Below are 15481 nucleotides of genomic sequence, written 5' to 3'. Positions count from 1 at the left end.
AAATGTAAACTGGCTTTATAAATGGGAACTTACAATGGCAACTAACAATAAGAAATTATTTCAGATGGTACTTGCTTCTTATACCTGTGCTATAATTATTTCAAAATACTAAAATTATAGTAATCAGTATCCCCATGGGTAAGCCACACAGAACTATTACGTGATGTGATAATACTGAAAACTAACAACAAATAATCATTAGATAACTAATAAAATAAAAATAACCGTAACAATAAAATAGAAATATAGAGAAGGAGGAAGGCATATCCTCACGTAATACGGAATGATCTCTTACACAACTACTAAAAAATGGTACAGCACCATGAAAATAACTATTTGAAGGGCAGCGGTAAAGCTCTTAGGTAAGGCTCTATCCTCAAGTACGCCTCTGTTCACCTGCTCTTGGCAAGTCATCCACAAAGGTGCTCTGCAAGTATTTTACAGCATCCAGTGACCCTCTCTTTCAAGGATACCCCTGAGTTGGCCATGCTGTAACATTACTATATAGATAGAACCTTGAAGACATTGATTTCCACATATTCTGAATCCCTCCTCCTCTTCCCTTGTGTTCCTTTAAGTTCATCTTATATTACAATTATTTGTCTACAGGCCATTTTTCTCCATTCACCTTTAAGTATCCTAAGGTCAGAAATTGCCTTAATTAATCTTTATGTCCCCTTAATATACTTACTAGGGTTTTCATAAATACTAGCTGTAAAGCCAAGGAAGGTTTGCATGACCAAACATTAAAATTCAAAATATGGGGGGGGGGGGATACAAAATCACGGGCTTTGTCGTTATTTAAGAATTCTCTATGGGAGTAAACATCCTCATATTACTCTGAAAGAACACAGATTCCCCTAGCCAACTTTTGTAGCCATTACACAGACAAAAAAGAGATGAAAAATACTGATATTTGCAGGAATAATTAAGGAATGTCTGAGGAAACTAGTTGAGAGGCCAATAACAATAAAAACAATACATAGTAACCAGAAGAATGCCCTCATAGCAGATACTGTTTGTGCCCACCCACACAGATGTTCTAGGTGCAGAGCAGCCATCCCACACTCATGTCCCCACTATCACAATGCTCCTTTACTTTTTCATCGCAGTTATATCCTTTTTACATATCTGTTTACTGAAGATGACTATCTCAGGCTGAGGACCCAAAAGATGTCACCTGCAACACTAAAACTTAGTACACTTTCTCTACCCATGAGAACGTAGGCTCCACCCTCTCAGGACTCTTATGATCTTGCTTGTCATCAACTATCCAGAACTTCACACAGTGCAGCACATGATCAGATAAGCAGCAGCTGTGAATTGATATATATATAAATACATTAATCACTCTATTACTTATAAACCAACTTCACGGTTTGAGCTATCACTTCTTACTACTGCTATTATTTTAAAGAGAAAAAAGCATCAATGTAATAAACATAGTCTCTAAATGCTATGAATCCAGTGGTATTTGCTTATTAACAATCTAGTACTGTAGTAAAGAGTTAACATGTTTACTGTTTCTACACAAATGAGAGTAAATAAATCTAATAAATAAAATCAAGTAATAATTTAAAAAATGAAATTAAGTCATTAAAATCCATTTTTAAACATTACCTCAGGAACCACTTCTTCTGAGGCAGAGAAGAAGTATGTATATACAATTAATTCTGAAGCAGCATCTATGTATTTCTCCTGTGAAGATACAAACACAGAAGAGGTGACTTAAATATTAAGATCAGAATTCATTCCTCATTAACCATTCAGAGCAGGCAGTATCATCCCCAGCAGCATCATTCCAATTTGATGCCGTAAGTATTTTTACATGAAAAGATGATGGAATATAAGCAACATATGTAATAAATTGTTTCTAAAGCAAAAAGGCCACTGTAACTCAATGTTTTCATACTCCTCTAAATAAAATTACATATAATATAAGCTCAATTCGTATTTCTTAATTTACTTGGATAGTGACAGGAGAGATCTGTGCATGTATGCACACATATAAACAAGCACACACACAATGATCTTCAAAAAGTTTACATTCAAACTGCACTACATAGTCTCAAAGAGCCAAAAATGCTAAAAAGGAACACAAAATCAGAATAACCAGGTCAGTAACAGGAAATACCACGGCAAGCAACATCTTTTTATTCATTTCTGTTTCGGGAAGGCAAACATAATACAGGGCATGTAAGAAAGTGTTTCATTAGAAAAATACTTAGATTGAAGTAAAATAATTCCAATAAGAGTGAAATAATTTTGAGTTTTGGGTCAAGTTTTGGCTATACAGAAAATTAAATTACAATTCATCTGTATTTGTGAATTTTAAAAATAAAACCATTTGATACCTTCAAAGGTGACTCTCCACCTATGTAAACAAAAAATACACGATGTCTCTTTTGCACATGTTCAAACATTTGCTGACTCGGAAGTGGCCGAATTAGAGCCCTGTTTGAAAACAAAACAAACAGAAAACAAACTTGCATTTGAACTAAAGACAGTACATAATTTATGTCTAAAGTTACAAAGCTTTAATGTTGTATTAACTGCATTTTAAGTAATCACCCAATCCACATAAATCTAATAAAACTTTAGCCCATGACCACTAGTGTACTCACATAATGAAAACAAAGTACCCACAATTTAATCTATCAATTTAAAAAATAAGTTTTATTTTTTAGAATTTTTTATTATGTTATGTTAGTCACCATACAGTAAATCATTATTTTTTGATGTAGTGTTCCATGATTCATTGTTTGCGTATAACACCCAGTGCTCCATGCAATACGTGCCCTCCTTAATACCCATCACCAGCCTATCCCATTCACCCACCCCCCCCTCCCCTCTGAAGCCCTCAGTTTGTTTCTCAGAGTCCATAGTCTCTCATGGTTCATTCCCCCTTCTGTTTAAAATATATCCCTTTAGAGAGTACCATCTTAGCCAATATTCTGACAGTCAAGAACAGAACTATAATCCATTTAGAGCCCTCAGCTAAAAACAAAAGGATCCACATGAGAATTTTTTTTTTTCCTTTCATAAGGTCATTCACATTAACATACTGTGAAATCCTATCCCAGGAAATTATAATACTATGCTAAGAAGATTTATGTCTATTTAAATGCTAGTTTTAAAATACCCTATAGAGGTTAAAATCTAAATGTTTCGGGGCGCCTGGGTGGCATAGCGGTTAAGCATCTGCCTTCGGCTCAGGGCGTGATCCCGGCGTTATGGGATCGAGCCCCACATCAGGCTCCTCCGCTATGAGCCTGCTTCTTCCTCTCCCACTCCCCCTGCTTGTGTTCCCTCTCTCGCTGGCTGTCTCTATCTCTGTCGAATAAATAAATAAAATCTTTAAAAATAAAAAAAAAAAAATCTAAATGTTTCATAAGTATGTTATTCTTTTCAGAAAAAATAAAATGGAAAGCGAGAGTCATAATAGTACCTAAGAACCTCATAAAAAGAAAACAAAACTCTACAAAGACTTATACTATGCAAGCATATTTCAAAGCCAAATACAGTGAGAAATAAATTACATCAAAGGTTATTATAACACAAATCACTTGCAAATGTTACTAAAACATATAACATGCAAAATGTTACTAAAAAACTAAAAAAGAGGCATGGTACTATCAGATTTTTACTCCACTAAATTTTCAAAAAGAAAAAATACAGAGTTTGCAAAGGCAAACATATTTTCAAAATGCACAATTCCTTAGATGCATTGCATCACTCCACTCTAGCCTCTATTTTCATACTTCAGTAATTAACTGCTAAGTGATGCAACCCCAGAACTGAGTCATGAAATTTCATTTGCAACAGAGTCACCCCTAGTTACATCAGGAGAAGTCCATCTTAAGCTTAAAGTAAAACTCATTAAACATTGCCAAAACATGAAGGCCATCTAATCACAGGAAATAAAGTACATCCCATAGTAATCCCCTCATATAATATAAACTTATCTCACAATTTATTCAGAAAGCAAAGAAAATGAAATATGCAATTGATGAGAAAATAGTGAAAATTATATTAATAAGCTTTGCAAACTTGAATAAGGATCATTCCTAATTCTGCCTTTTCTCAAATAATTCAAGCTATCCAGTGCCATGCCACTCAACAAATCCATCGTGATATTTCAATTTACTTTAAAGCTATTTAAAGCTATCAGTGTATCCTGTCAAACTCACAAAAAAGTGCTTATACTTTCAAAGTCAATATAGCTTAACCTACCTTGATAAATGTTCTCTTTAATAAGTTCCACATAATTACATTGAATAATTATAAGCACCAACTTTCTTTATACCCCAGCAAGATAGATGTAGATTAAAAAACAAAATCACCACATTCAAACCAACAGGAAATATTTAGAATTTGTTTTCTTAGCAATAAAATCTCAGAGATCTGTAACTCAAATAAGTATCGGGGTTCTAATTATGTCACATTCTTTTTTTTTATAATAATTTTTTATTATATTGTGTTAGTCACCATACAGTACATCCCTAGTTTTTGATGTAATGTTTGATGATTCATTAGTTGCGTATAACACCCAGTGCACCATGCAATACGTGCCCTCCTTACTACCCATCACCAGTCTATCCCATACCCCCACCCCCCTCCCCTCTGAAGCCCTCAGTTTGTTTCCCAGAGTCCATAGTCTCTCATGGTTCATTCCCCCTTCTGTTTACCTCCCCCTTTCTTCTTCCCTTTCTTCTCCTACTGATTTTCCTACTTCTTATGTTCCATAAATGAGTGAAACCATATGATAATTGTCTTTCTCTAATTATGTCACATTCTAAGCAATGTGTAGTAATACCTCACAGTTGGCATAAAGGAAAGTATTTTAGCTGTATCTAAGAAAGAATTTTCCAGTATCACAGGCCAGGGATTAAAGCCCAAGGCTGTTCAGAACAATAATATTGTGGGGTTTCTTTTAAAAACTGTGAAATTTAAGTAACAAGAAAAATAAGTTGACATAAATGAAGAAGTATAAAAGCAAATTTACAGTAAAAAAAAACTACAATTCACAAGGTTGTTAGAAGTAATCAAATTCTGAAAATGCATTAAAAAATGCACTAGCAGTGGCACCTGGGTAGTAGCTCAGTGGGCTGAGCATCTGCCTTCAGCTCAGGTCATGATCTCAGGGTCCCGGGCTCGAGCCCCACATCGGGCTCTCTGCTCAGCGGGACCCTGCTTCTCCCTCTCCCTCTGCTGCTCCCCCTGCTTGTGCTCTCTTGCTTTCTGTCAAATAAATAAATAAAATCTTTAAAAAAATAAAAAATCCACTGAGGAAAATTTTTTCTCTACAAATGAAATGAATTTAATGAGGTTAACAAATATAATACAAATCACAGTTCCTTTTGTTTCTTTAAAGTATCTCTATGCATATGCTACATATGCATAACTTTTGTCATAAATGAACAAACAGATGTTATTTAGGTTAATTCCCTAAAAAAATGTGTGTTCAATATGGTCTATTAAAATACATTTAGCTTTATTTTTATTTAATTTTTATTTAATTATTTTTGACAGAGAGAGAGCGTGCGCACACACATGTATGGTGGGGAGGGGCAGAGGGAGGGAGAGAGAATCTTAAACAGGTTCCATGCTCAGCATGGAGCCCAACGTGGGGCTCGATTTCAGGACTCCAAGATCATGACCTGAGCCAAAATCAAGAGTCGAACACTTAACCGACTGTGCCACCCAGGTGCCCCAAAATTGCATCTAATTTTAAAGTATTAGTATCTTTAAAAAAAATTATTTAAATTCAATTTAGTTAACATATAGTATATTATTAGTTTCAGGAGTAGAATTTAGTGATTCATCAGTTGCATATAACACCTAGTGCTCATTACATCCTGTGTCCTCCTTAATGCCCATCACTCAGTTACCCCACCCCCCACCCACCATCCCTTCCATCAACCCTCAGTTTGTTTCCTAGAGTTAGGAGTCTCTTATGGTTTGCCTCCCTCTTTCTGTCTTTATCTTATTTTATTTTTTCTTCCTTCCCCTATGTTCATTTGTTTTATTTCTTAAATTCCACATGAGTGAAATCATATGGTATTTGTCCTTCTCTGAGTTATTTCACTTACAATATTCTCTAGTTTCATCCATGTGGTTCCAAATGGCAAGATTTCATTCTTTTTGATGGCTGACTAACATTTGATTGCACATATATACCACCTCTTCTTTACCCATTCATCTGTGGATGGACATCTGGGCTCTTTCCATATTTTGGCTACTGTGGAAATTTTTGCTATAAAATATTAGTAATCATATAGTAAAACCCTTTCCTAATAAAAACTTACCCAGACACTCTGTGAGCAAACTCAATAATATCATCTTTAGTTCGTGGTCCTCTATAATTATATGCCAAATCCCCCTTTAATCTTAAAAAGAAAAGAAAAAGGATAAAAGCTTAGATTATTTCAACCGTTTTAACAGTTAATGCAAATTACAGTAATATAAAATTATAGTATATAAAACAGTAAATGCAGAATTGTTTCAGAAGTAGCATAACCATGTGAAATACAGTAGGCAACTGGCCAAGGGGACCAACAACTCAAAATATAAAGAAAAAGGCTGTATTTATTAAAATTACTTGAAAATAGTTTGCTTTGTATCTAATAGTTGCATTGTGTCTATGCTTCTGAAAAGTGCATAATCTACACATTCATGGTCAAGAGCTTGTCAAAGCATCATAATTCTATCTTCTCTAGTTAAAAAAATGATAGAGAATTAATAGTATTTTGGTAGAGGGAAAACAAATTTTAAGCAACACAACATCACAGGAACTTGAAAGATGCTCCAAGATTACAGAGTAAAACAAGGCATAAAACACCCATTCTATAAAATTACGATAATTTCCCAAAAGCCTGTCAATGATGTGTCCAACTGACATTTAAAAAAAATGTGAAAGCACAACAGAACATCTATAATTAAACAAAAAAGAACAGAAAGGATAATTCATTTAATACAAGTAAAAGAGGCTTAACAACATTTTTTAAAAGTAGGGGAATGAAGAAAGTCAACACAAAACCCAAGAAATAAAAAATTAAAATCAGTTAAATTTTGAAATTTGAGATTTTAAAACACTGAAATAAAACTTATTATAAAAATAAGTTTAAAAATAATTCCTCAACTCACACATTGCCAAAATAAGGATGAAACTCAAGAGAAAATTCAATAAAATTATGATTATGAAATATCCTCTTTAGAATTAGCAAACCATTTCTCCCAACTTATTATACACTTTATATTAGACTTTGCCAACACTTACAGATTAGAATTAAATCCATCAATTTCATTCTCTTTGTTTCTTTCCTTTCTAATGAAATAGGTCTATTTCAATTACAGAAAAGTAAAATTTGTTAGGAGACAGGATTCACATGATACAGCATAATACACTCTTGAGCTCCTCAAGGGTAAAAGACCTTTCATACTTAACAACTGCACATCTTGTCCTGCAGGATGCCTGCCACGCAGTGAACACTCACAGCGCATTCAGTGAATTGGCCATAAACAACACACTCACTTAAATACCAAGAAAAGCAGGAAGATGCAGTCCCTCTCTCCTTTGATCACATACTGCACCTAGAAAGAATTGCTGAACCCGAATCTTCAATTCTCCAAGGACACTACTAGAAATTAATGTAATAAAACGTAAGTAGAGTGAACTAATAAAAATACACATATGAACATACAACACTCAACTTACAGCTTAATTGTTGGATAACCTCGAACTCCAAACTCTGAAGCAATGCCTTGATAAGAAAAAGAATAAATAATTCTAAATTTTTTTTTAAAAAATGAGAAACTAGGTAGTAAATGAGCCTTTTACTTAAAAATATTTATATATTTATACAAACCCATAAAGATGTGTTGTTTTCGAGTCTTAAAAAAAATATAAATTCACATACAAAAAAGAAAAAACATGACATTCTCATACAAAACAATTACTTAATAATCCAGCCTATGGCCACACAAAATGCTATGACAAATTAAGAAATAAATGCCAAAAGAATAGTTAAAATTTTATCTCTGAAGTACTTATTTTAAGATATTCTTGTCAAAAAATATATAAAGTCTCACTTGTCATTTGATTTCATTTTCCAGGACAAGTATTTTTTTTGTCTCATTGGTTCCTTGCAAAAATAAATAAAAATAAATAAAAAACAACAAAACAACAAAAAAACCACAGCCCGTCCTTTCCTTTAGAGTTCTCTAAGTCTTAAAAGAACTGCATTGTGCTTTAATTTTAAAAGATAAATTGTATTTGCAAAATTACTTAATTTCTGTCGTCAATACATGATCTAAAAGCAACTATCTACTTTAGAAGTTTCTGCTTTTGTAATAACCTAGAATAATTCTAGTTATTTTCAAAGATTATTCTGAAGTCCTTACGTTAATTAAAATGAGATACAGTTGTTACAACGGCATCTTTTTTTGAGGGAAAGAAGAAACAAAAACAATCAAATAGAGAATTAGCAGTTTAAGAGGTACAGAAATCACTACTGCAAATTAATACCATCCTACTTTACAGATTCAAGGTGACTAGAACATCCAAGAAATGAAACCACCTCAGTTAAGAGACAATATACAATATATTTACACATATGCTAGTTTAAATAAAATATGATGTATTTATTCATATGATCTCTCCCTTTGTTAATTTTATTTATTTCGAGGAGGACACTACTGTATGTGAGTTCTGTACAAGATTACTGTAAAGTAATCATTACTCTGGTTTCTTAGCACTGCCCACTACACAAGAATGATGATAAAGTGAATTTGTGGCAAAATAATAGTCAAAATCTCTCAGCCTTCTGTTGTCATCAACAGAGTTTCTCTCACAAACATATAGAGAAAGATGACTGGAAGGTTCTGGATGGTGATCAACACTGGTTTTTATTACAAGCAGCACAAACAGCAGAGGTAACAAAAATAACTCAGGTTCTGAAGCTATAGGTCCTGCCTCTGAATAGCTATATGAACTTAAAGCAATTACATAATTTATTTGTGCCCATCCATAATGTAGGATTTAATTCTGTCAGAGTCTAACTGAAGACTGTGGTTATGGAGATTGACTTCTGAGTAAAAATACAAAAATTATATGGGAGGATTATGTGAGTAAAATATGTTCTTAATGCCCCCTTCCCAAATTAAGGAGTCAGGAAAACATAAGCCCTTATGACCTTCAACTGAGACTAATATAATTGACAGGGGGGCAGGGGGAGGTATATCCATCTATCAATTCTTTAATTAATTGTAAAGGTTTTTTTACAAACAAATCAAATAAATAAAATATGCAATCAATGAGAAAATACAGTGGTGGTTCTCAAAACAGGTTTCAGAGAAAAAAATCTCAGCTCCACATTTAACCCCATCACATTTCCCTGGCCTCAGAATATCTGTAAGATGGAGATGTATAATGCCACCCACTCTATTTACCTTGACTCTTTGAGCATTAAACTTCATTTTTGATAGAATTTCAATTGGCAGTGACTCCTAAAACCTTAAACTTAGGTTTCCCTAGGAAAACACTTATATATAAAAAGCACACAAGCAAAGCATGGGTTATAGACTTAAAATGATGTAGGTTAGGATTCCAACTTCTCATTTATCATCTAGGCAGCTCTTTCCCTTCTGAGGACAGCACTCATCTTCTTCAGCTTGTGGGTGGGATTTTAAAATAAAACATGTGGAAAAGAATCTAAGAGCCTGGTACACAGAGATCCTCAAATGCTAGGTCTAATTCCTTTCCACTTCTGATCCTGATCTCACTGTTAAGTAATTACCTGCAGACACATCAGTGTATATATAAGAACTATCACATGTAAAATATCCTGTAGCTGACTTTAATAGACCTTCAACTATACCTCCAGACAATTCTGTGAGCAGAAGGATACTAATGTTACTTTTCAGGTAAAGAAACTGATACTTAGGAAGACTTGGTAACTTGTTTGAATGCAAGCACTGATTAGGTAGCAGGACTGTGAATGAAGCTTGAGTTTAACTTTTTGTTCTTTATTTTTTCATATTAGAGAACAATGGTTTGCACAGAAACCTGAGATTAATTCCTTCACAAATTCAAGAATCCGCTTGTAACATGAATAGCTTCTCTGAAATTTTATAATTTTAAATGCTCATAAAATGAAGTGAAACACGAAGTCCCCTATTTCCTGTTTTCTCCTTGATATGATAACAACTTGATGGTAGAGCTAGGCTTGGATGTGAATCATGATGATCTCAGACTCTGATCCTAATTCTGCCTCTAACTTTGGTGTTTGAAATTACTCAGTCATTTCACTGCTAACTGCCGGCTGTTACTTCATCTACACAATGGGCAGAGGGAAGAAGGGAGGAGCTGTAATGAATGTGAAGTCCTTTTCAGCTCAAAATATTATTTTTCTTAGTATTTACTGAGTGTTACTATGTGTCCAACATGAAGAGGACAAAATACAGCAGTTGCTCTCAACTGGGCGAGATTTTGCCCTCCAGGAGATACTGCGCAATCTCTAGAGACATTTTTGGTTGCCATAACTTAGGGGGAGAGTGAGATGGGGAGAAGGGTGTTACTGGTATCTAGTGGGTGCAGATCAGGGATGTTGCTAAATATCCTAAAATGCACAGCAACCCTTCCCCCCCAAAGAATTATTTGTCCCAAAATATCCTTAGTGTCAAGACTGAGCAACTCTGAAATATAATCCCTGAACAAAAAGGGCTTATAATTTAGAAAGAAAGGTAAAACTAATTTGTCAATATCATCTGTGAGCAAGAAATTAGAATGCTATTGGATAAATGTCATTCCAAGTTTACACATCAACAAGAAGTAAATTATGACCTTTAACATAAAATAAGTATCTCACTACGTTGAGGAAGAAACAGAATTTCAGTGGTTTCAAAACAGAAATCAGTACACCATTACAGGTAACATCATAACATATTTTACAAATGAGAAACAATTCTGGTACTTGATTTTGGAAGGGATATGTACAGAGAGGCTAAAATATCTATCTTTATACACCTTTTTTATGTTGATTATAGCATTATCAGTTAAAACCATGCATCAAGAAAATTCTGATACAAATTCCAAACACACAGGGCAGGATATCAAAATTCAAATTTCTCTAGTTCAAGAATTCTGTACACAGAGATGTGCTGGACGGAGTGTGATGGCCTGTGCTTCCAATCTCTGCACTTAAACACGACTGAGAAATAAGCTACCCTCAAATACTCTAAGAGATTTTTTATACTTGATCACTGAATAATCCTATCCCACCCCCAGCCCAATCCTATAAATAACTATTCATCAGAATGATACTTTACTCTGTGGTTCTCTAAGTTAGACGTGCAGCAGAATTACCTGAAGTCCACGTTAAAAATACAGATTCTCGTAACCCAGTCTCAAAGACTTTCACTGGGTAGGGCTAGTGTGGGTCTGCAGAGTTTAAATTTACATTGAGCAGCCCAGGTAATCCTAATTCAGGTGGTCTGCAGACTAAATGCTGAGATACACTAATGCTGTAAATACCTGAAAAGTGACCTACGGAGATGGATGAAATACATCAGAAACAGCCAAGCCTTCAGTATTTACAGTGAGACACGGAATAATCCTGACAGCTAGTTTGAAAAAAAAATTCAATTTCTTTACCTGTTTCTACTAAAATACCTGTAATGGAGCTGCCCTGAGGTATTTAAGGAAACTTTAAGAATTATATGCCCAGAATCTATTGGTAATCTCTAGATAGCAGTTTTTAAATATGCCTTTAAAAAAAAAATACTAGGAAAGTAATATTTTCTCCATAAACACATAAAACATCTCCTTGATTCTATAATAAAGTAGAAAATGCATCCATTGCTGACATCAAACACTAAGTAACAGAACCATTCACTTATGTCTGTAATTGCTTGTGTCTCCCTTCTAGAATATAATCTCCATGAGGGTAGAAACTGTTGTCTGTTTTGGTCACTGATGTACCCCTGATGCCTAGAACATGCCTGGTACATTCTGGCATATAGTAAGGGCTCATGAAATACCTGCTGAATGAAGACTGATGCTATAACTTTTCGATAAAAGAATGATTTTTCAATAAGCTATGTTTTTATGATGCAAGTAGTCACGAGGATTTACAAGCAAGCATTACCGTGTAGCTTGGGAGAGTGGGTGGAGGGTTTAGCATTGCACATCCAAGGACGAAAGACATACAGCACAGGAAGCACTCATCGTACACTTGGCAGAGGCTTGTCCTCACATACCAGCTCCCCATCCCTTTTCCTAAAGCTAGATGGTCTGCTTGATGTAATGGGCTCCGCACGCCCTATAGAGGTTCCTTCCTATTAATTCAACATAATACATAACACGATGCTGAGTGAACAATAAATCTATAAACAGTCACATATCAGAGGCAAAATTTAAACCTCTTAATGGATTTTGAATAACGGGATGAAAAACAGTCCCATCAAAAAGCACCTAAAAAGCTATAAGCCATATATGAAGTCTTAACACCTATAAGAACATTGCATTTTAATCACAGCATTTAAAACATTTTCTTTTCTAAGCTACTCAGAAAGAAGCCTTAGCTATTTTTGCCCTAAATGTACTGTCACTTCATAGTGACACACACAGGCACTTAGTACATACTGAACAGTAAGCTAATGAATTAGATACTATAAAAAGAATACACTAAACGTAAACAGTTATTGTCACTGTAGCATTACATGAGCAGTTTACCATTAAGGTTTTTACTGATTTATTGATACTATTTTTTTCATTGATTGTCTTTATATACCCACACCCCTTTATATGTTATTTTACTTTATGACTCCATTAAATGATTCAAATGAGCCCAAGAATTTGCCATGTTTGAGACTCTATTCTACCTGTTGGTTTATTCATATTTTTCCTTCTATTAGATTAGGCATTTCCTGGACAAGAAGGACGTGTTTTGGTCTTTCTTTAATCTCTAGAGACTAACACACTAGATAGTAAACACATTGAGGAATACGATTGACAATGTCAATGAACATAGGCACACGCAGGTCTAATCAACAAGACTGACTGACACAAGATTGCCTAGACAAAAGAAATTACTTTCAGGAGCAACTGTTGAAAGCAATGATTTCTCAAACATTCTTAAAAGCTTATTTTTAGAAATCAACCCAAGCATTATTCTCTGTCTGCAGTGATTCCTGCCATTGCTCTGGTCTCCTCTCAATGTTTTAACAACTTACTTGTTTGACTCTAATCCCAGCCGTTACACCTAACTGCTCTCCAGTTCCCTGTTCCCAAACATTAGTAAGCCAAGTAACATAAATTCACAGCAGCTGCTAACATGGAAATGCACAGAAAATTACTGTTTTCCATATAACCAGTAGTGTAGTTCAGTAACTAAGCTAAGAATCTTATACTACTCGTACTATATCTACAGAGCCAGTCTATCACATCTGTGACTTCATCCTTGAAGATGTCCGTGAGGATTTTTCTTCACTGTCACTACCAAGTCTGGGCTTCCAGCGTCCTACACCAAGATGCTTACAAAAACTGACCTACATGATTTTCTTGCCTCTCATTTTTTCTTTTGTATTGTATATGTTGCTGCCAAAAATATTTTTATCAAGTCAACGGCTTCTTAAATATGTCCATTACCTCTCAATTGACAACTGATAAAATCTAAAACAGCATGACGTGACAGACCCCTAAATCTGGCCTTATCCTTCACCTTATGTGCGCTAGCCACTGTGCGAGGGATTCTGAATACGAAATGTTAATACAATCCTCAAAACCTTCAGGAATAGTACTCTCCCACTTACAGACACAGAAACTGTAATTGAGAGGTTAAGGCCTTCTGCAAAGCCCCAGAAGTAGCACATGGCTGATGTGGGATTAAAACATAGACCTGTCCTGGGACACCTAGGTGGCTCAGGCGGTTAAGCATCTGCCTTTGGCTTGGACCCAGCCCCACGGTGAGCTCCTTGCTCAGCAGGAAGTCTGCTTCTCCCTCTGCCTGCCACTCCTCCTGCTTGTGTGTGTGCACGCGTGCTCTCTCTCTCTCTGACAAATAAATAAAATATTTAAAACAAAACAACACATAGGCCTGTCCTTTTCCAAAGCTGTATCCTGAATATAATCCTGATTTCCTAAAAAAGAAATGTGCATTACATAATTCCACTTCCTTCACTGATTAAAGGAAAAGGGAACCTCCAGGTACTGAATACTGTAAGGGACCTGACAGGTGCTACATCATTCAAATCTCAAAAAAACAATGAAAGACACATGGCAATTAAATATTTACCAATGGAGGTAACAAAACTTAGAGATGTTAAGAAACTTCCCCCATTTTACAGGGCAAAAGTAGCAGGCAGAAGCAGGATTTGAATTCAGGTCTGCTTTCTGAAGCTATGCTCTTTCCAAATTTCTATGATACTTCATACTTCTCTAAACTTAAATTCTTCTTTTCTCAAATCCTTTAAGATAGGCATTGGTGAACTCTTCTGTAAAAGGTCAGATAACAAGTATCTTAGGTGCTGTGGGGAAAACAGTCTCTTCTTAAAACTCCTCAACTCCTCCACTGGAACATGAAACCGGCACAAACAGTAAACAAAGGAGTGTGACTGTGTTCCAATATAGCTCCGTCTACAAAAATGGGCAGTGGGCCAATTTTGTCCACAGGCTGTAGTCTGCCATCCTCTGCTTTAGGACATCCTATTCTCTGGAACATACTTATTAAGCTCATTTTCAACTCTAAGACTTTGCTGTGATGCTCTCTGTGATGTGAATACTTTCCCGTGCGCTACCTCAACTCATCTTGTATTTATTCTGCCTCAACTCATCTTGTAGGTCTCCCTTTCCTCCTGACCACGTCACCTCTGGCTACTCAGACAACTCTCACTCTGAATTCACACAGCAACATCAATAGTTTGCCACTCAAATTTCTGTAGGTGCCTCAGGTAAACATATCTCAGGGAGGCTCAAAGTAGGAACAAGGGCTAATACATCTGTGTTACGCAGAAGATTAACATACACTGCATATTATACATTTGATGGCTAAATCGCTTAACTTATAAAGTATACGATTTTAATTATTAAGATAACCTTAATTTACCTGAGTAAAAAGTAAGTATTTCTTCCTCCTACCTTGAATACTGCTTCAAGTTAAGTAAACCATTTCCACTATGAGAACATAAAATAACAAACTGAGTAAATGCTTACTGGAATAGGAGGTGGCATCCATCTTTCCAACTTTAACTGGAGAACCAATACTTTTCATCTCAAGACCAACTTCATTCCAAATCGGTTCCAGTTTTTTACAATGGCCACACCATGGTGCATAAAACTTGTTGGGGGAAAAAGAAAAGACAACCACTAAAATGTTGTGTTATTGTGTATACCAATCTTAATTTTTAAAGAATCTCTTTGACTAAATGATCTAATGAAGAGTCCATTTTAGATAAAAAGTCTAAATATAATTTCGAAAGTAGC

The 15481-nt window shown here is 35.1% G+C and overlaps 2 protein-coding genes across 5 annotated transcripts in view; one reads left to right on the top strand and one right to left on the bottom strand.

Moving 5' to 3' along the window:
* The window catches only part of CCDC102B (coiled-coil domain containing 102B), a 229234-nt gene that overhangs the window by 9967 nt on the left and 203786 nt on the right, over positions 1 to 15481 (top strand). The window contains exon 2 of one of the 3 annotated variants that reach the window (XM_057313336.1): positions 7470 to 7662. The exons of the other annotated variants lie outside the window; for them this stretch is intronic. The gene's annotated coding sequence lies outside the window, so the exon portion shown is untranslated. The remainder of the gene's footprint in view (positions 1 to 7469; positions 7663 to 15481) is intronic. 3 annotated transcript variants of the gene reach the window in all.
* TMX3 (thioredoxin related transmembrane protein 3) overlaps positions 1 to 15481 on the bottom strand; it is a 43574-nt gene that overhangs the window by 18846 nt on the left and 9247 nt on the right. For both annotated transcript variants that reach the window (XM_057313332.1, XM_026496457.4), the window contains exons 4-8: positions 15212 to 15335; positions 7718 to 7763; positions 6309 to 6389; positions 2355 to 2454; positions 1621 to 1698 (exon numbers count right to left, since the gene is read on the bottom strand). In XM_057313332.1, the coding sequence (XP_057169315.1) occupies positions 1621 to 1698; positions 2355 to 2454; positions 6309 to 6389; positions 7718 to 7763; positions 15212 to 15335 (429 nt within the window). The remainder of the gene's footprint in view (positions 1 to 1620; positions 1699 to 2354; positions 2455 to 6308; positions 6390 to 7717; positions 7764 to 15211; positions 15336 to 15481) is intronic.

Source organism: Ursus arctos, unplaced genomic scaffold (assembly GCF_023065955.2).
Source record: "Ursus arctos isolate Adak ecotype North America unplaced genomic scaffold, UrsArc2.0 scaffold_17, whole genome shotgun sequence".
Taxonomy (NCBI): domain Eukaryota; kingdom Metazoa; phylum Chordata; class Mammalia; order Carnivora; family Ursidae; genus Ursus; species Ursus arctos.
This window is presented reverse-complemented; position numbering and strand designations above follow the sequence as displayed.